At 41.2% G+C, this 21,324-nt stretch overlaps 1 protein-coding gene across 2 annotated transcripts in view; it reads right to left on the reverse strand.

Moving 5' to 3' along the window:
* Positions 1-21,324, reverse strand: part of CPEB3 (cytoplasmic polyadenylation element binding protein 3) — a 164,794-nt gene that overhangs the window by 11,411 nt on the left and 132,059 nt on the right. For both annotated transcript variants that reach the window (XM_089690293.1, XM_089690292.1), the window contains 2 exons: positions 20,181-20,270; positions 2,288-2,406 (listed from right to left, as the gene is read on the reverse strand). In XM_089690293.1, the coding sequence (XP_089546419.1) occupies positions 2,288-2,406; positions 20,181-20,270 (209 nt within the window). The remainder of the gene's footprint in view (positions 1-2,287; positions 2,407-20,180; positions 20,271-21,324) is intronic.

Raw genomic sequence — 21,324 nt, forward strand, 5'->3', positions numbered from 1 at the left:
GAAAAAAAACAAAAAACACTGCCAGCGCATCCAAAAGCAGCAACATTTTGGCACGAAAATGCTTGATGTGCTAAACATATGTAAATGAGTCTAAACATGTGTTAATGCTAGGTGTGTTTAGCTCTTGAATTAATTAATTTCAATGGCCAATGAAATTAATTAACACCAAGCGCTTGACACACCTAAACGAGTTTCCAAGCACTTTTTTTCTGCCAAAACGCTGCTGCCAAGTGGAAAGGCGTCTAGGAGAGATGGCCAAACGTCCAGTGTGCATGAGGCCTGAATGATCTTGCCGCCATAGGCACACCACAATGATGATGTTCCTTTGTACAGTCCTCTTCTCTCTCATCTTCAACCATTAATACCACTGTAAAAATGAAAAGCAGAGTTTTCAAATATCTTTAATGCAAAGAAAAAGGCCGCACCACCTCAACGTACTAATTCAACAAGATTTTTTTGAACCCTGCCTCCTCTCTGATACATTTCACCTTAACACAGGGCATACTCAGAGGCCACTAAACTCAGCTTTATGTTAGGGCACAGCAGGAGCAGCCAGTGTCTGACTCACTGAAGAAATTAGTGGTGGTGCAGACCCTTGGGATTACAGATGTCATTTAATGAGCAAGACAGATCCTGGTGGACCTTCTAGCACCAGTGGCTGGTTTCATGGAGCACTTGGTTATTCTGGAGCAGAGCAAGATTGTCAACATATTGTCTGGTTTATATGCACAGCTATTTGTTCTGTTTACCAATCAAAATCTGTACAGACACAGAAGACTTTAGGTTACTTGAGAACAGAAAATCTTTATACACATCCTCTGATGGAAGCAGAGATATCAGGGATCATGGCTGAAGCTATGATCATGGTATAATTCTTTCCGGCTGGTGATTCTTTTCAAAGTAAAAGTGATCCAAGCAGCTATACAGCCACCAGATCACTTTTACAGGTGGTGGAAGGGGGTCCCTCTCCTCCCACTGCCACCCGCTGACCTGTCACATCAGATGCACTAGGAAGAGCAGGAGGAACTTCCATTGTTGCTCTCACTTTGTGAAATCAGAAACCAGAAGTGATGAGTATTTAGTCACTTCCATATTCAGTTTGTTTGCTTACAAGCCGTCACCAGCTTGTAAAGCAGTCACTCAAACAGATCTCAGTTTGATTGTCTGTTTTGGATGGCAGAGGAGAGATCTAGGGTCTTATAGAGGACCTACTATAACAAGGTATGTTGTTCTTAGCAACAAAGTTCAAGCAAAAAAAACAAAAAAAAAAAACAAAACCAGACAACATGCACAAAGGTCCCGCACACATATGTAAATGGTGATCATACTGGAGAGCTCTGAGGAAGGGAGTGCGCTTCCCAAAATGCATCAACTATTACTACTGGTAACCTGTTCTACATGACCTCCGCTACCTAGGACTGATTCACTTGGCTACATGTCTGTTTTCTTGGTCCTTTTGTGAGTATGCACTGGTCACTTTTTTTTATTATAATAAAAGCATTTGATACCATGGTAATGCACTAGGAGAGTGCACCCTGTTGTGTTTTTCCCCTTCTTCAGAGGGCTCCACCTCAACCAGTGATAGTTACTGTGAGACTCTGAGGAGCACGAAGATTTGAGCGCTGGTGCACTTTTGACTTTGACCGTGATACATGTGAGGCATCGCTGCAAATGCCAGAGTGAGGGCAATAACTCTAGTGCCAAACCTCCTGTGAAACTCTAAACTGATAAAGCCTAAACCTGTAAAAGGCTTTAAAGCTTTGGATAATTTAATGTACCATAGTTTGTCGCCATTCCACAGGCGTGCACAATTTTAAAGCGTGACAAGTTAGGTATCTATTTACTCTGTGTAACAACTTTTAGATTTTACAAAAAAAACTGGGTATTACATTTTGTTTTTATATGTACTAAAAATTCATTAAAAAGTATATTTATTTCCTGAAAATTTGAGTTTGATAAACACCCACCATCTTATTCTCCAGGGAGTTTTCGTTAAAATATACATCGTTTGGGGGTTATAAGTAATTTTCTGCCAAAACAAATGCAGATTTTTATGTGAGAAATGTCAGAATTAGCCCAGATGGCAAGCGGTTAAATTAAACTCCACCTTCAAAATTTCTGACATATGTATAGATAAACAGGTAGCCATATAAAAAGTAAAAAAAAAATAAAATAAATAATAGAAGGACCCATTATTTATTTATGATAAATATGACCTTGGACATTTAGAAGTTCTCATGCTAAGGTATTTTTTCTTTGTAACAAGTTAGATCAAAATGATTCTTACAGGTTTGTCTTTGATGGTGGGGCTGGATACACACAGGTAAAGCTTGCCATCCTCCTCTAAGCAGGCATCAATCAGAGCTTGTACAGACGTTTCCTCTTGAAAGAGCAAGAACGCATAACCTTTACAGAGAAGGGAGAGAGCCACGTCAGGAATATTTGTCAAAACCACACTGCACTATTAATAGAGCAACCCAATTTTCCAGCGCATAAGCTCCACAGATATCAACACAGGAACAATTGCTTTAAATTTTGATTCATAAATTGCTATTTTAAGTAGCAGATATGCCATTCCATTATTTCAAAGCTTCTCATGGTTTAATACAGAGAATACATTAATGCCATACCCTGTGACAATCAGGTAGAATGAAATTATGTTGGGATATTGCAACCCTAATCCCAGGGAATATAATGTAACTCACTGGGATACCCTCTTCCTTAGCCATATTTTAAACTCTAGACCGGAACTCACAATTCCAGGAAAAGTACCCACTACAGAGGAAAAAAAAAAAAAAAAAAGTATTTCGGCCCATTAACTCGGATATAAAAAAAAAAAAAAAAAACCCACACATGACTGAGCACTATTGCAGGAATGATTGATTTGAAAAAAAAAACAAAAAAACATAACATAACGAAAAACACAGTAAAACAGACAGTAGTACAAGGGTCTCACCATGGGTGTGATGTGTTCATGGTAAACATTGTTCATGTTAAATGGAAAAGTCTATTAAGCAAGAGATTCCAAGGAGGTTAAGTGTTAGGAATAATCCCACTGGTGACTTTGCATCCTACAAGCACCATCTGCCTGACTGTCATGCTAATCTTTATTCAATACTTCAAATTACTAACCAAGATAAGTGTGCAGATAAGGAGTTCTGATGGCACTCTAACCCTCCTGCTTTACATACTTGTTCCTGGTCAGTGGTTCAATAGTAATGCAATCAAAAACAGCCAGCCTGCCAAACTGGCATAACCTCCTGACTTCACTGCAGTCTAGTAAAACACAGGAGACTTGTTACAAACTGCTCTCGAGGAGGTATAGAGTTCCAAAGAAACGCTCAAAGATGTATCCCAACCCAGGGGCGGACTGACCGTTTGGAAACTCAGGCACTGCCCGGGGTCAGTAGGGGGCCCCATGAGATGTCCCTGGTACCTTTTTTCATAGGCTTTTTTGAGTTTGGGCAAGGCCACAGGGGCCCCATGATCCGCTATTTCCCGGGGGCCCCATGAGTTGTCAGTCCGCCCCTGTCCCAACCTTTCTGCAAATTGTCAGGAGAAACGTGGCCACAAAAGGTACATTTTTACCTAAAGTGGGATTGTGTGATACTTCAACCCTTTTGGGGTGCGGGCTTTAATTTAAATAGTGACACTTCAACAGATTATTATTATACAGGATTTATATAGCGCCAACAGTTTGCTCAGCGCTTTACAATATAAGGGAGACAGTACAATTACAATACATTTCAGTACAGAAGGAATAGGAGGGCCCTGCTCCTTGGAGCTTACAATCTAAAGGAAGGGGGAGGTGATACAAAAGGTGATAGCTGCGAGGGATGATCTGGTGGAGGTGATTCAAGTACAGTTCTTAGGTGGAGGTGGGGTAGGCTTCCCTGAATAAGTGAGTTTTCAAAGATCGCCTAAAAGGCAGACAATCCCTTCAATTGTGCAGTTTAACATCTCTCAGTTCTATAGAAATGAATAAAAAGGTCAGTATTGCCACAACTGCTAAATGTTGCCAATAGCCTGATCTTGTTTATGTCAAAACCACACAGGACACTCACAACAGAGTGGCTGGCTAAAGTAAACCAAATAATGGAAGCTAGAGGTATGGACAAACTGTACACATACACTTTATTTCACAAGCAAGAAGCAGTTTCCAGATATAGTTTCAGCCAATGGATACCAGTAAATGTAATGGTTTACTGCAACTTCACAATATCACCGATCTGTGAACTACGGTGTGCGCACGAGTGCAGTGACAACACTATATATGCTCTTTAAAAGGAAAAACTAGTTACTTTTTGCAGCATGAAACATCTCTCTACTTATACACTGTGTGCACAATTAGGCAAATGAGTATTTTTACCAAATCACCATTTATGGCATATTGTCCGACTCCAAAGCTATATAAACTTGAATGCTTATTGGATTTAAGAATATCAGGTGATGTGCATCTGTGTCATGAGGGAGGGGGTGGCCTAAGGAGATCAACACCCTTCATTAAGGTGTGCTAAATTATTAGGCAGCTTCTTTATCTCAGGCAAAATGGGCCAAAAAATAGATTTAACTGACTCTGAAAAGTCAAAACCTGTAAATAGCAAAACCTAAAACAGCAAAAGGTATTGGGGCGAGATCACAGAACCAAATGTTTTGTTGAAAATAGTCAACAGGGTCGCAAAAAACGTGTTGAGAAAAAAAAAAAAAAAAAAAAAAAAAAAAAAAAAAAAAGAAGAAGAAGAAGAAGAAGAAGGAGGCAAGCTGCCAAAGATTTGAGAAGAATCAAACATGAAGCTTCTAGGAACCCATTATCCTCTAGTGCTCTCATATTCCAGAACTGCAACCTACCTGGAGTGCCCAGAAGTACAAGGTGTTCAGAGACATGGCCAAGGTAAAGAAGGCTGAAACCCGACCACTACTGAACAAGACATTAGTTGAAATGTCAAGGCTGGGCCAAGAAATATTTTTCAATGGTTTTATGGACTGATGAGAGTGACTCTTGATGGACCAGATGGATGGGCTTGTGGCTGGATCAGAAACTGGCACAGAGCTCCACTTCAACTCAGACGTCAGCAAGTTAGTGTGGCGTACTGGTATGGGCTGGTATTATTAAAAATGAACTATCTGCACCTTTTTCGGGTTGAACATGAACTCAAAATCAACTACCAAACCTACTGCTAGTTTTAGAAGACATTTTCTTCAAGCAGTAGTACAGGAAAAAGTCTGCATCTTTCAAGATGAACATGATATACTTCTAGTTCCGGAGCCGCATGGAGAGGAGGTGAGCTGTCCCTGCTCCCGCTGCCCTGCTCTACTGCTGCATTAAAAGCCTGCTACGGCTCGGGGGCTGACCCCACCCCCCCATTCCTACCTGCGACTTAGGGTGACCCTATGGACCGCTTCATAGAGCGGTCCCATGCCCGCTCCTCTTCTGTCCCCCTGCCTCTCACAGGGGGACACAGCGGTCACTGCAGCCAAGATGGCAGCCGCTCTTAGCACACATGCTGACACAGGGGATCAGCCAGATACACTGCAGGCACAGCTCCCTGCTTCCCAGCCTCCGGACCCTGCCACACCAGCAGGCATTGCCCATGCAGTCATGGCTCTCTTAACATCTACTCTCATGGTAGCAGTCGATAGTGCTGTTCTTAACCTCCCTGGCAGTCTGATTATGTGAATATTTTTGAATGTCAAAGCGGTAAATTGTTTTGCATGGAAATTTTAGGGTCTGATAACGAATTTCCACACAGCTCACTATCGCTCAATTCTGCAAGTGATTTTAATTCACTATCGCGGTTTTCTAACTGGTCTAAAACCGCTTTTGACCTAAAAGGGATGGTTTTTGGATGCCATGGACGTTCAAGTTTCTCAGAAAGAACAGTAAAAGTGCAGGCAGGGCACTGGACAAAGCACTAGGGACAAAAAACTGAGCTGAAATGGTTTGATACAATAATGTAATCTTAATAGATCGTGTGTGTGTCAATTTTTTTACTTTTTTTAACCTCCCGCTGGTTCCGCCCCCCTGGGTCATGGCACTCGCAGGGAAGGAAACCCAGAAGACGGATGCCGACATTGCCGGGAGGACACAGTGGGAGGACATCGGGGGATCGCAGGGACAAGGCAAGTTACACCACACACAGTACAGTGTAATCCGGAGTGTGGCTCGGGGTCACCGCTTTTGGTACTAAAAATTAACCCCGAGCCACACTCGGGGATTACCACCAGGGAGGTTAAAAGGCTAGAGCAACTTCCTAAAGATCTCCATGTCCAGGCTCAGAGCGTTACCCAGATGAAAGATAGGGTCTCCTCCATTGAAGACAACTCATTGGCTGTTTCTGCTTCAGTAGCCAGACTCACTACGGTCCAAAGAGATATTCAAGATAAGGTAGACAATCTTGAAAAATGCTCACGGTGGAACAATCTGCGCATCATAGGCCTGCCCAAGACGTATTCTCCCTCCATGCGGATCAACGTATGTGCTACGTCCATTCCAGAGCAACTAGGCCTGTGGTATCCTTGTGCGGCTGAAAGAGCCCACCGTATTGACCTACAGCCCAATTCTCGCCCTAAACCTAGGCTGGTGATTGTACGCTACCTGAACGACTTTTCTGCGATTTACTCCACTCGATCATAAGCAGGTTAACTTCACTCTGGCATATCCTGCTGTACTCCATATCCAACCAGCAGACGGAGACAGGCTCTCTTTCACCTCGCCGTCAGAAGCGGAGCATTATCTCAAAAACATCCCTGAAGCAGCCATGGACATCAAAGTCCTTCTTCTGCACAGTCTTCCTCCACCCCCCAAGGGGAAATTCCGTGTCCTTCCAAAAGCAACAGAGTCCTCAAAGACCACCTCAAACGGGTGCGCTTTGGTCGGGCTGAAGACGGCTACATTACCCGCTGACCTGCCTCATCAGATTCTATGTAATGGTCTTCCTTTTTATATGCTTTATCAGGGACTATTATACTACCTATAGTGGCTAATGACTGGTCCTTGTTTGTTTTGCTACATGCCTCCCTGGTGGCGAATCACCCTGCACACCTATCCCCTTGTGTTCTCAGGTTTTATTCCCCCTTTTATAAACTGAATTACACTGGTTAGAACAATCAACACATTTTGAGGGGAGAAAAACATCAGGGCTACAGTAAAATCAAGTGCAAAAAAAAAAAAAATAAATAAATTTGAAATCGCCTACTGATATCTCAGCAAGTTGAAAGTTAGGCTATAAACAGTCTAACACCCCAAAAAGTTAATTTCAATAAGGTATGAAGATTAAGGTACTGGTTATGATATTCAAATTCATATATCACTATAATCAGAGCCATCGAGCTCCACTAACAAGAAGCAGTTGATATTGGACTGCGATACCAAACATCCAGCACTTGATATGTATACCTTTTGATACACTGTATGTACTAAAGGAGAGACTGCTGACATGCCACAAGTGTGGTTGGAGACTGGAGACATAGTACAAGAGACAGTCAAGAGACTGGGGAGATAAGGGAGAGCAGGTTCAAGGTTTTATCCTGTGCAAACCTCTTCTCCCTTACTTTTCCTAAATTGCTATTGAAAGGAGAGTCTGTACATTGGAAGAGGAAAAAGGTGTAGAGAGAGTGGATGCAGATGAAATGCAAATTTTGACCAACATAGAAATAAGTGGGCAATGTTGTATGTTGAGCGCTCATCTCTTAGGGTGTGTACTGTGGTAAGCAATTCAAATTTGGAGAAAGACCTAGAGAAGTAATTGGAAACGGTTCAAACACATATTTGCACTGACCACAATTTCCGACGAGTATTTTTTTTTTTTTTTTTAAATAAACTTAATGATATGCAGTTTTATATGCACTTATATTTGGGTTCTTTAGAACAAGATAGTTATATGGTTGATGTATAGTTGCAATTGTTGCTTTAGTCCTCATGCACACCGGACATTTTTACAGCTCCTGTTTTTGGCTTTTAGCGGTTTTTTCTATAGCCAGTAATCTCCCCAGTATGTTATCCTATGTGTCCATGCACACAGAATGTAATCAACATTTTTTAGCAGGGGTGGTTTTTGGCTGGGGAAAAAACACAGAACTAGTGGGTTTCTAGGAAATTTTTAGCTGTAAACACTAACACTGAAAACACAGCAAACCAGCATTTTTGGACATTTGACCCCCCAAAATTTTTTTGGTAAAAGAAAAAAAAAGAAAAACACGGCAAAACACTAATGCAAAAAAACTCACGTTTTTAACATGACTTTACACAGCAAACGTTACCAGCGTTATTAAAACGCCCCGTGTGTATGGCCTAATGGTCTAGACCAGGGGTCTGCAACCTTTAAGACATAAAGAGCCACTTGGACCCATTTCCGAGAGGGAAAAAAAGACTGGGAGCCGCAAAACCATTGCAACATTTAAAACAAATCCGACACTGCATATATTGCAAAAAACGCTCTGGTCATGAAGGGGGTTTAAGGGCCCAGTAAGCAAAGGGTTAATCAGGGCCACAGTGTATAGTCATAATCACAATCATAGCCTTAGGTCAGTGGTGGGCAACCTTTTTTTTCGACTGAGCCAAATCTCGCCAAAACCACGATTGAAATTTATTTTGAGAGAAACATTTTTAAAACTGAAAATACATCCCCCATATAGTAATTCATCCCCCATATAGTAATTCATCCCCCATATAGTAATTCATCCCCCATATAGTAATTCATCCCCCCTATAGTAATTCATCCCCCCTATAGTAATTCATCCCCCCTATAGTAATTCATCCCCCCTATAGTAATTCATCCACCCTATAGTAATTCATCCACCCTACAGTAATTCATCCCCCATATAGTAATTCATCCCCCCTATAGTAATTCATCCCCCATAGTAATTCATCCCCCATAGTAATTCATCCCCCATAGTAATTCATCCCATATAGTAATTCATCCCTCATATAGTAATTCATCCCTCATATAGTAATTCATCCCTCATATAGTAATTCATCTCCCCTGTAGTAATTCATCCCTCATATAGTAATTCATCCCTCATATAGTAATTCATCCCTCATATAGTAATTCATCCCTCATATAGTAATTCATCCCTCATATAGTAATTCATCTCCCCTGTAGTAATTCATCCCCCCTGTAGTAATTCATCCCCCCTGTAGTAATTCATCCCCCCTGTAGTAATTCATCCCCCCTGTAGTAATTCATCCCCCCTATAGTAATTCATCCCCCCTATAGTAATTCATCCCCCCTATAGTAATTCATCCCCCCTATAGTAATTCATCCCCCATAGTAATTCATTCCCCATATTGTGTGAATTCACTTACCTTTGCTCCGCGCGTTCCTCTCGCTGGGTTCCCGCGCCGTTCTGGTCTTCAGGGCGGACTGTGAGAGGAGAGGAGTTCGTCACGCTGCCCCGCCTACATCCGGGCTGCCCCGCCTACATCCTGACAGCCAATGTTTGCCAGCGGGCGCCCGGCACACAGAAGATCTACATTAAAAGAGCCGCGGCTTGCTGACCCTATTGCCTGTCACCTGGTGGGCAGTGTGCTCCGGAGCCGCAGGAAAGGTGAAAAAGAGCCGCATGCGGCTCCGGAGCCGCGGGTTGCCGACACCCGGTCTAGACAGACTTTATATACATGGATAATATTTATTAGGTCTGAGAACACTAGGAGCGCTGTGCAATACACTTACAGCATTCTTTCCAGCAAGCACAAAAATGTAGCATGGCAAGCTCTAGGGGGTGCAGGTCCAGATTTCAGTGACTCTCCCCCCCCCCCCCCCAAAGCTAGCATCCCTCTCCCACTTCCACCCTCCCCGGACACTGTACTCCTCCCAGGGCCAGACAAGGAGGTTGCAGTGAAAAGAGGAAGGGGTGCACTGAGAGCTCCAGCAGCTCCTTTCTACCGCTTCTTCCAAAAGAATTAACAAATACATGGAATAAAGTGTTGAATTGAATTTGATCTCCCCTGATCAAAGAATTTTCACTGCACACAGCTTTGTTGCTGGTATCTATGCAGCACAATCACTGCACAAATGACAGTCAGCCTGGCAGTAAAAGCTGAGCCGGAATGTGCGCCGATCGTTCATCTCTGCTTGTCAGAGTGAAGATACAGTGTCAGCCTGACAGTAAATAAGGCTGTGTGCAGGAAACGTTTTATTATCAGGTGGGAAAATTTACTTTTACTTAATTCCTGTGCATTTGCTTGCCTACTCTTAGGGTTAGGCTGGCCATACATTGAGAAATTTTCTTTTCTTCAACCAAGGGCTGAAGAAAATTGCTTGATTCTCCCATTAACACATCCAGTGTTATTGGGGGGGGGGAGTCTGTCTCACTGTGCTTCTGTGTTCTGACAGTGGGAGGTTTCCCCATTGTCAGAATACGATTACTGCTGCTGGCTATAGCCACAGGCAATAAATCAGACAAGAGAAAAAAAAAAAAAAAAGAAGAAGATAGGCTGGTTGTTCTGAAGTCAATCGATAGATCAACTTCAGTACAACCAGCCTTGCTCATAGATAGATCGAAATTCAGCCAGTTCAGCAGGAACTGAACGAATGTCACTGCAGCTTTGGATAGGTTTAGACTTGCCCCCTTCCTTTTATCTTTCATTCTTGTTGCCTATAATTTAAAAGGAGCTCTTAGGATCCTGATGTAAGGAGGAGGAGGGGGGACCCTGACATAAAAAGGGAGACTCTGGAGACCTGATGTAACTAGGAAAAAAAAACTCTGGCGCCTTTCCTGTAAGAGAGGGACTCTGGGGAGCCTGATGTAAGTGTGGGGGGGAGGCAACTCAGGGGAGTAAGTGTGTGGGGGGGGGGGGAAGAAGGGTGACTCTGGGGACCCTCTGATAGGGATTCTTGATGTAAGAGGTATCTAATGAGAACAGGTGGGGTCATCCTAATGCTGCACTCGATTGGTTGTTTTGATGTTGCTTACTCCTGAGCCCTGCATTCTATACATTACGTTGTATATTACATAGTCCTGACCATAGTTTTTATTGTTCCAACAGTTGCTGGTTTTGAATTAAGAGCTTCTTTAAGACTGTCTGTCTGGGTCTAAGAGATCACTTGTAGTGTTCAGAAAATATTTACATTAAAAAAAAAAAAAAGAAGATAATTTTTTTAGGTTTATGTATACCCATGAGTCACTTGTGACATAGTAAGTAAAAGTACTTGGAGGATACAAGGACTATGCTATAGGTGTGTAAAGTATACAGCAACTAGGCACAGATTCGGTTTAATCATCCTACTTTAAGCTCCTCTCACTGCAAAATCTGTCCTCTGCATCACTTCCTACTCACCTCTGTACTTTGCCTCTCCTCTACCGACTTTTGAACTCTGCCTCACTTACTTCTGACCCCTGTATTTCACCCCGATACCTTGCTGTCCTCTTTCCTCTTCCCTGCTGACTCCCTGTACACTGCCATGCGCACCCTCCATCCTCTGCCCCCCTGACATTTTTTTACTGCACCCCCACATTAGACAGGATAGATCCAGTCCTGGCATGTAGACCGACTGCTCTTGAACAGCACTGGCTATAGATGGATCAAAATTTGTCTGGTCCATGCAAGACTTAAAAAAAAATGTTAAAACAAAATTAAATTCAGTCAAGTTATTGAAAATAATGCACAATGACTAAGCTTTCTAATTTCATTAGTGTTGATGAGTTAAAGTTTGATAGCCAAAACATTGTTCTGATAAAATTAAAATGACATCTCTGCTAAAAATCTGTATTTGCCACTTCATAATTTAATTGAAAGAAGCACAACTTTTCAAAAATCACACAGAGCAAAATTGACTAGAGAAATCCCAAATTGCGTTCTAAAAGGATTTTGCAGATCCCTTGATCCTCAACCTAAAACCTCCAACTGGAGCCATTCGGAGGAATCCCAAAATTGTGGTGGTTCACTTAATATCCACATGCAACCTGACATAGCTTTAGTAAATTTGTAAGACGATTGAGAGAAAAATGACAGTGTCCAGATGTAAAAAGCTGATACAATTGGATTCAATTGTCAGACTCAATTGCTGACAAAGATTCATATATGAATACTGACTTGAAGTGGGTGTATAGATATGCAATCAGTTATATTGTTTTTTTTTTTGCTGTTGAAAACCGCTTTACCTTTAGTTTAATAAACAGAAGTCGACCTTTATGTTGTGTTTAAATGTAAAAAAAAAAAAAAAAAAAAAAAGCAAAAAACATTTAAAGATTAAATCCACTGTGATGCTTTTTATCAGAACTGTACTGTGTTTATGTTTATACATATAAAAAAATGTTGGGTAACTTTACTGCATTGCGAATTAAAAATGAAATACCACTAATATCAACATGTCCCCCTATAGCTATGGTTTTGTTCAGTTTGTATAGAAAATTAGTTTACCCCCCTCCCACCATCTTTATAATGCCACACTGTAGTTACAGTGCACACAATTCTCGCTAACAGCCGCTGCTGCCTGCTGACTCTCTCATCATTGTTTAACCAACAACAAGTTAGTGAAATTGGAAAAAAAAGCACATGCTGGGAGCAATCTATGGCAGGCTTGGATTGTATATTTGCTTTTCCACAGTAAATAACATAAATGGATCTCCTACCAGAGATCTTAATTGATCTGCTTCAGTGTGTGGAGTCACGCTCCAAGTTCCCCTTCATTTTAAAGAACATAAATAGGTTTATACAGAGATAATTGCCTGTGTTAGAACTGCAGCCATAAGCTATAACCAAGAATGAATTACTATAGATCTCAGTATCCCCGAAGCCACAACTGCAGGCATGCAAGTCCAGAACAAGTCTTTTTTCCTCTTAAATTAAAGTACCATGCGTGATGGCTTTATTTTTTTTAAGCTCTAGTTCATTTCCGTAAACAATAAAAACTCATTTCCAATGTACTAAAAACTACATTGGAATACTGAGCCAGACCAAGACCTCAGGAATCTTAAGAAGCACAAAACTTCCACTACTGGAAAACACCACGAAACACTATGAAACTTTTTTTCTGCAAATCTTAATTAGCTCAGGAAATTATGAGTATATGGTCGCAGATTGCTATTCATTTCTGGGGTGCTTATTTATGCCCAAATCTACTATGGCCATTTTGAGAGCATTAGCTACAAAACACAAGCAAAAAATACATTTTAACAGCTACATCTAAGAACTGGTAATCAGCAAATAATAATTGTTTTTTGGGGCGTTCAGGTAGGCTTTAAGAATAGTGAGCAAACCTAAAGAATGGGATAGGAGTTTAGCGTACAGAAGAAGTGTGGCAGTGTCCATCATAAAATGGAGAAGTTAGAAACAACTGTGTCATTATAATTTATTACAAAAAAAATTTCTAGGTGATTGGGGAAAAACTCCCCAACCAAGCTCTCCTCAGAAGTACTGCAGACAAGAAAAAGGGAGATCCAGATGGCTCCACTCCAGGAATAAAAACTACCTTTCAGAGGGTTCACAAAACCATTTGTGTTTCAGATGCATTACTGCATCCGTATTTACATGCATTTGTGTTAATTTTGCCGTGTTCCATACGAAACAAAAAATAAAACATGTTCTACTTTTGTGGGCTGCACTGGAGTACACTAGGGTTGTTGGAATACATGAAAAACACTGTGCATGCATTTTTGATACAGGTTAAAAACAAGCTGACTGCATCTGGTGGGGAAAAAAAAAAAAACGCACTAAAAGTGCACAGTGGAGAAACGTGTATTTCATGCATACATTTGTTCAAACTCAAGGATGAGAGAATTCATATGGCAAGAAGGGGGGGGGGGGGGGGAAAGTCCTTCTTAACCCTACAAATGCACGAAGACAAATCCCTGGATATGTTTTTCTAAAAATCCTCTTTCACAAAACCGCAGTAATAGGATAATTAAATTTTGTTTAGTAACCACTTCTAAAATTGTTACCTCTGCCTGTGCTTTGAAAGCGGTCATCACACACCTCTGACTAGTAGTAACATTGTTCTGTTAAGAATTATGCCTGCAGTCTGCATTGTATCTGCAGCAAAGGAGTGAGTACAAGGAAGGCATCTGCTCCTGACACTTTTTTTGTTGAATACCTTCACTGTTAGAAGCTAGGGTCTTGCTCCATGCAGTAATCTCCATTGACTGCAAAATAATTTCTGACTCCTGTTGGTGAAGAAACATAATGTGTGGAGTGCAATCCCACCAGGAGCAGAATGTGGAAAATATAGGTTATGTGGGGCAGCAGCCTCCCTAGTTTTCATTCCTGGACTGCAGTTACAGTGCAGAATGCAGACAAGCTGAACATAAACAGAGCAATGTTTACACATATCTAGCACGGTCATGACAGCCATCAAAGCACAAATGACAAGATAGTGGCAATGCTGCAAAGCTGTTGGGTATCCATAGATTTATAAAAGGAGTTACATAGTTTACCCCTTCAGGGCAATGTAACAAGTTCACTGGGTAGGCTATCCACTTAGCTGTGGTTATTTACCTTCCATATGGCTTTCAATGTCCCTCCAAAATCCCTGTTCAGGTCTCTGGTAAGCTCAAGGTCAGAACTCAAGCTTGCAGACTGGCATCTTATGTGCCCCCCACCCCAAATACCTAGAGGTATTGGGTATCTAACATGGCTCTGGTGGGCAAATTCAGTAGAAGAATGTGCAGGGAAGGGATCAGCAGTGGACAGGACAGGATATTCACCAAACCTACTTTTCCCAAGAACAACTTCACACAGCATAGCGCAACACATCAATCTTACTGGAAAACTTATTTTAAAAGTTTACATTCTGCCAAAGCCTAGAAACTATTTCTTCTGCAAGAAAAAAAAAAACTTAGATACTTCACATATATGGCAAAACACTTAGCTATAGCAGACTATGGTCTTTTGGCCCTAGAACTCATTTTTCCAAGAGTGAAATAGTAACAATTTGTCAAGTAATGCAGTAGGAATGTACAAAGCATTCCAGCATTTCTTTATTATTTCTGGTGAACCGTTTTCTTGAGCAGACTATAAAACCCTCACACTGTGGCCATGTACCAGCACAGTCACTCGTGGCCGCATGTGCACTATGCAATCCTCCTCCATACTTCTAACAATGAAAACCTTAACCTAGCCGGGGTTTGCTATACTGAGGACCAGCACAAATGTTTGCCTTGCTGAAAAATGGACCTTAAATGTTCATCAGCTTGAGACATGAAGGCCCTATCAATACAGACTTCGTATTTAATTCCTTTGTTTTTTTAAATGAACGCACCTATCTGCAGTACCAGAACTCTGACAGCCAGCATAAAAGTCACCTTTAACACCGATTCTGACAGTTTTGAGAACTTATTCAACTGCTCCAGGAAGTTTCTGCACTTATTTCTCCAAAATATTCCAAGTAAAATCGTTTTGCGTGTAGATTTATAGACTGCCAATGTTCTTGGTGGAACTTGACAATGATGATCGCCACCTATAAATATACTAATTCATTATTTTCAGTAGCTGCAAGTTGGAAACGAGATCCAAGATGGTACAACTTAATTAAACCCCCACCCCTATTTTCCCTGCATTTTCCCAATTTCATTTTTTTTTTAATCTAATCTGTATGATTTTCACCAATATTTGAATAAACAAACAAAACTAGTAATGACAGCTCCGATATTTCTATCCTAAAAGGAACTCTCACAGATCACTAATCTTATTCATGAGTGTGAATGTAAAAGGGAAAAAAAAAAAAAAACTTGTTTCTGTTAAAATGGTTCTAAAGGCTGAAGGTTTTTTTTTTTACCTTCAGTGTGCAGCTCCCTACTGCTGGTGTCAGTCACAGCCAGCGAGGAGGGAATGGGGGGCGGGGCTGAGCTGCAAAGTTTTATGGACGCAGAGTGCGGGGCTCGGGAGCGAATATGCACCAGAGACCCTATAGCAAATTACTTGCTATTGGGGCACTGCTTGGAGGGGGAGGCCAGAAGCTCTGGCAGGGGACCCAAGAAAAAGGATTAAGTGGAGCTCCAATCTCCCACCTAAAAAATTAAACACTGTAGCTGTTGACCTTTAATATAAGGACACTTACCTGTCCAGGGATCCAGCAAAGTCCTATCCTAGCCGATTCTTCAAATCGGCTTCAGGTGCAGGAGCTGGCATCTTGGGTAAGGGAATCCAGCAGTGAAACTGCGCTGTGTTATTGGTCCTGCAGTCTTCTGGGACCTCTGTACGTCCCAGAAGGCTGAGGGGTAAAAGGAGGGGCCGAAAGATCGCCATGGCGATCTTACCTGGGAGTGGGGGCAGGTACCTGGCAAAACCAAGTGCCCCCTTTTTGGTTAAGTCCCTCTTTAACTATTACAAAAACTCAATCTTTGTCTTGTTAGATGCTGGAAGTTTAAATAATTTAACATACCAGTCACACACAACACCAGCCACCACAGTTTTTTACTCTGCTTGCTATCTTTTCGTTTTTCGTAAAATGCAAAGAGAGAAATGAGAACACCCAATAGTGTCAGCTGACAGAAGGAGGATAAGGGAAATGACAGAACATCCTGCTGGAGTTATAGTAACCAGGGTATAATATTTTTTATTTTAATACATCTGCACAGGGAGGTAAATTGACCTGCTCACTGCACAATTCAAGGGATTCTAAACAAATCTGCTCAGACTAACACCCTGGTCATACCGGATGCAAATCGCACCAGATAGTGTGCAATTAAAGGGGTCATATCGGTGCAGTTCCGACTTTTTGGAGCCGCACAGATTTCTAAAGTAGTGCATGCACTACTTTTGGTGCGATTTGCATAGACGTGCGTCTTGCATATCGCACCTGAAATCTGCATGTCATTCGACTTTGAAATCGTCGCAAGATTACAAAGTTTGGTTTGATGTGACCGGAGTGTTAAAGCATACCTAAACCACAGAACAAAAACTGATTGTATTGCAGCTTACTTGTCTTTAGTTGTGGTGTTTTTTCTTCACTTTTTCCCCCTTTATTTTAACTCGATAATCCTGCCATTACCATATATGCTGTCCTACGGTGACAACAATACTGAGCAGCATTGTCACCTTAGGAAAGACTATACAGTGCATCCAGAAAGTATTCACAGCGCTTAACTTTTGCTACATTTTGTTATATTACAGCATATTCCAAAATGGATGAAATTATTTTTTTCCCTCAACATTCTACAAACAATACCCCATAATGACAACGTGAAAGAAGTTAGCTATGAAATCTTTGCAATTAATTAAAAATAAAAAAAAACAAAAAAAAAAACACATGTATATAAAGCAATTGTAAAGGTTCATTTTTTTTTTTTTTTTTTTTTTAAAAACAACAAAACATGTCTATACTTACCTGCTGTGTGCAATGGTTTTGCACAGAGCAGCCTGGATCCTCCTCCTCTGGTCCCCCGCAGATGCTCCTGGCCCCTCCCTCCTGTCGGGTGCCCCACAGCAAGCAGCTTGCTATAGGGGCACCCGCTGCTCCATGTGTCCATTCACACATGGAGCTGTGGCTTGGCCCCCTCCCCCACTCTCTCCTCATTGGCTGACTGGCTGTGATTGATCAGCCAAAGAGGAGGCAGAGATTCAGGACTGCTGAGACTGTCATTCACATCGCTGGATCGCAATGAAGCTCAGGTATGTATTGGGGGGGCTGGGGGAGTTGTTGCACACAGGTTTTTTTACCTTCATGCATAGAATGCATGAAGGTAAAAAACCTTCAGCCTTCACAACCACTTTAAAATGTTCTAGGTGGTTTATCCTGTTATTTCAGGAGTTTCTCAGTAAAGCTCTGACTAAATTAATTATACACAGTGAAGAGCTAGTGGTGGATAGCAAATGGAGGCACTGGCAGTACAATAAGCCAATAAAGCTCTATTGCTTTACATAGTGATCGTCAGTCTAACAATGAACATGCTTACAAGAGCAAAGGGATGCCCTCAGCAGCATGCTGCTGCTCTTTTGTTGCCCAATCACAGGCTAATGTGAATCTAGACCAGGCTGTATTGCTCAAGTACAATGAAGGGAAGTCTCAAGTGTGCTGTCAGGTCATGAATACCTAAATTACAAGGCTGGTCAAAAATACTAAAAACTAAAGTATGGCCAAAAATGATTTATGACCATGTGACTGCAAAAATATGTCCTCCTACAACCAAGTGTTTTCCCTGTCTGTCTGTTGCAGTGTGTGTTAAACCTTTTACATGTGATCAGCCTGCACTCCCCTCTGCTTACTTGTAGTTCAGGTTGCTAATTAGAGGGAGATTGTGATGTTGAGCTGTACCTGCCTCCAATCACAGAGCACTTTGCATTCAGTAAAAGGTATGCAAAGCTTTTTATGAATGGAGAATGTTCCAGATGAGCAACCACCCGTGATATCTGTTCTGACACTTCTAACTGCATATGTGTGCATGTAATAGTTTTTCAATGGTGCCATTAACACTGAACTTTTACTTGCATTAAGGTGGAACCGGTTAAGCTGCATTAGAGAAAATAGAATTCTTTGCTTCCAGGATGGATAGTTTTAATGATGTGAAAAACTTTTACATTGATACCACAGGCCACTTTTGAAACAATTGCCACTTAAAATAAAAACAATGAATCTTTACTTTTATCAATGACCATGGCCAGCGAATGCAGGTACATAAATAAGCCTAGATTCAGGGCAAAGATCAGGTTCCCTCAGAACAGGAAAATTCCAGGTCTCAAAGGAACTAAGGGGTCAGCGCCACTGTGTGTGTGCGCTTCATTTTCATTCATATGCAAACTGTGCTTAAAATATTTTAGGTTTGAATTCACATATGAAAACAAATTCTAATGTAAGCAAAACAGCTGTTACAACAAACATGTAGTGGCGGAAAATCTTTATCCTGAAGCCTGATGACAAACAACCGAGTTATTAATAAATGCTAACAGCTGCGCCATACAGCATTTTGTCTGGTATCTTCCACGACACAGACAAGGCTACTGGCAGAGGATTTAAAAGCAGTTTCCCTTATTAGAGTCCAGACAGAAATAGAAAACAGACTCACCATTCACGTGGCTGGTGCTGCAATATTTTTATAAAAAAGTGAAAGCAAACAGTGCGACGAGAGACGTTCATTACTAATATCAATTACTAATGTCTATTACAGTAATCCGTGGCATTCTGCTGATACCTTATAAATGCAAGAAAGCATAATAATACATCAAAGAATCAAACTTCTTCCAGCCTAGAGAGGATCTGCAGAGTTGTCTGAAATAAGCAAAAGACCACTAGGTCAACCAGCTAAGCTGTAGGCTTTCCTCTCACTCTGCCTACCATTAGAACTTATTTAATATTCAATTCACATACATGAATATGCTGATCTTTAAATTCTTCCATCAGCTCATCGCACAGTTATTACCTTTTGTTCCACTGGCCCCTCTTGATTAGATTGTAGGCTCTCAGGAGCAGGGCCCTTCTAACCCTCTTGTATTATAACTGTATCATCTTCCTTTAAAATGCAAAGTGCTGCACAGGCTGTTGGCATGATATAAATACTGTACAACAGATTGGCAATTAATTCTTTGCATGGTTATTTAACCCTTGAAATCATTTACTTCTCATGAAGTGTCCTAAAACCTCATGGTTAATGCGGCGCTCCATGCAAAAGGGAAACTCTGCTTCAAGGGCTCGTCCTTCAATCCTCATTGAGGATTAGCACCTTTGGGGAATGGGCACCTGATTTTGACAGGTTTCCACTCCGACCGCTTAGGTGATTGGAAGCAGAAGTTCTCCTCCCTCCGCAGTCTTCTGGGACACGTGACAGGTCCCAGAAGACTGTGGGATCATTCACAATGCGCAGCTCTGCTCGTGCATGCGCAGTGGGCACACAGCTATGAAGCCGAAAGCTGTCACAGATGGGTGCCCACACAAAATGATGGCACCAGGGACAGAAACCAGCTGCAGTAAGCACACTTCTGGATCAAGGGACAGGTGAGTGGCTATTTTTTTTTTTTTTTTTTTAAGTCGGCAGCTACAGTTTTTGTAGCTGCCAACTTATTTTTTCACTGGAGACTGGAGCTTCGCTTTAATGACAGGGCAAAGCTAATGCTTTGTGAAAGGAGTGAAAATGTATGCAATAGTCTTGTAAACCAACTTTGACATAGCAAAAATAAGTGAGTGGAAATTCAGTTTGGGAGTACACCTTTAGTGAATTAGAACAAAAATAAAATAATCGCACATTGAAAAATACCTCATGCATTACATTTGAGTGAATTAACCTGCACTACTAAACTCAAAATATATTACCTTTAGGTGGAAAGTAAGATTTACTTTCTGCTTTATGTGGCCAATCCACAACCAAAGGTCCAAACCTTCTGAAGCTTGCTGTGATCTCGTCTGGAAATAACAAAATCAACTATAAAGAGAGGGCAAAAAAAATCCAAAAGAGCAACAGTCTTCAAGACAGAATATTATGACGAACTCCGGTCTAAACAAAAACTGTTCTGTATTTTCAAATTAATCATGAAGACACAGCACATTCCGTAAACTGGAGTGAAGGTCTGTCAAGATATTTAAAAGAATGATACAAGGAGTGCGGATGGGGTGGGGAGCTAGGTCTCATATGTATAATGAACAGTTCTCCCTTAAGGAAGTACAAAATGCAGTAACCTGTAGCAACTAATCAAAATTCAGTTTGGACTATATTGCCAACAGTACAGTAAAATCAGGGAAAACCGATTTCCTACACTAACAGGTGCTCCAACGCAACTAAATACAGTATACAGCACAGTGTTCTGGTAGTGGGGTGGGAACTTCACTTCACACTTGGAACAAAACAGAATAAAAGAAATTAAAGCATTTTTTACCCTAATGGAGAGAATGCATTAAAAAAGGTAAAAAAAAAAACCCTTTAGCCTTTACAACCACTTTAAAATGCAAAGTTGCACAAAATCTGAGTCATATTTCATACAAACAAATACAAGGTTTTGCTACACCTGCTCTGGAATGAGGGTAAATGGTTACAGTTTATGACTTTTCTGAATCTTTTATATTCATTTCAATGGAAAAGCAGGATCCCAATTTCTTAAAGAGAAACTGAACACTGGAAGATGCACGCCTGATAAAGGCAAGCAGAGGCAAATGACAAGTCACCAGTACTGCCTGTGGACTTCCAGTAGCTGATCTCTTTCCTATTACTGACTTACCATGCTTTGTTTTGCACAATGAATCTTTGTAGAGTCAGCCATCTTGGTAGAGGCACTTTTGTATCCTTAAAGTCTCCAGCAAGGAGAACCATGCACAAAGTAGTATCACCAAATCTCACTCAATTTTATGAGACTAGCAGTAAAGGGGCAGCAGTGCCTGAGATCAGACACTAAAGATTTACACTGATCAGTTATATTATGACCACTGGCAGGGAAAGGGAACATTGATCATCTTGTTACAATGG

Source organism: Staurois parvus, unplaced genomic scaffold (assembly GCF_062004578.1).
Source record: "Staurois parvus isolate SC_StPar_1 unplaced genomic scaffold, SC_StPar_1.0 ptg000525l, whole genome shotgun sequence".
In the NCBI taxonomy this organism is placed as follows: Eukaryota; Metazoa; Chordata; class Amphibia; order Anura; family Ranidae; genus Staurois; species Staurois parvus.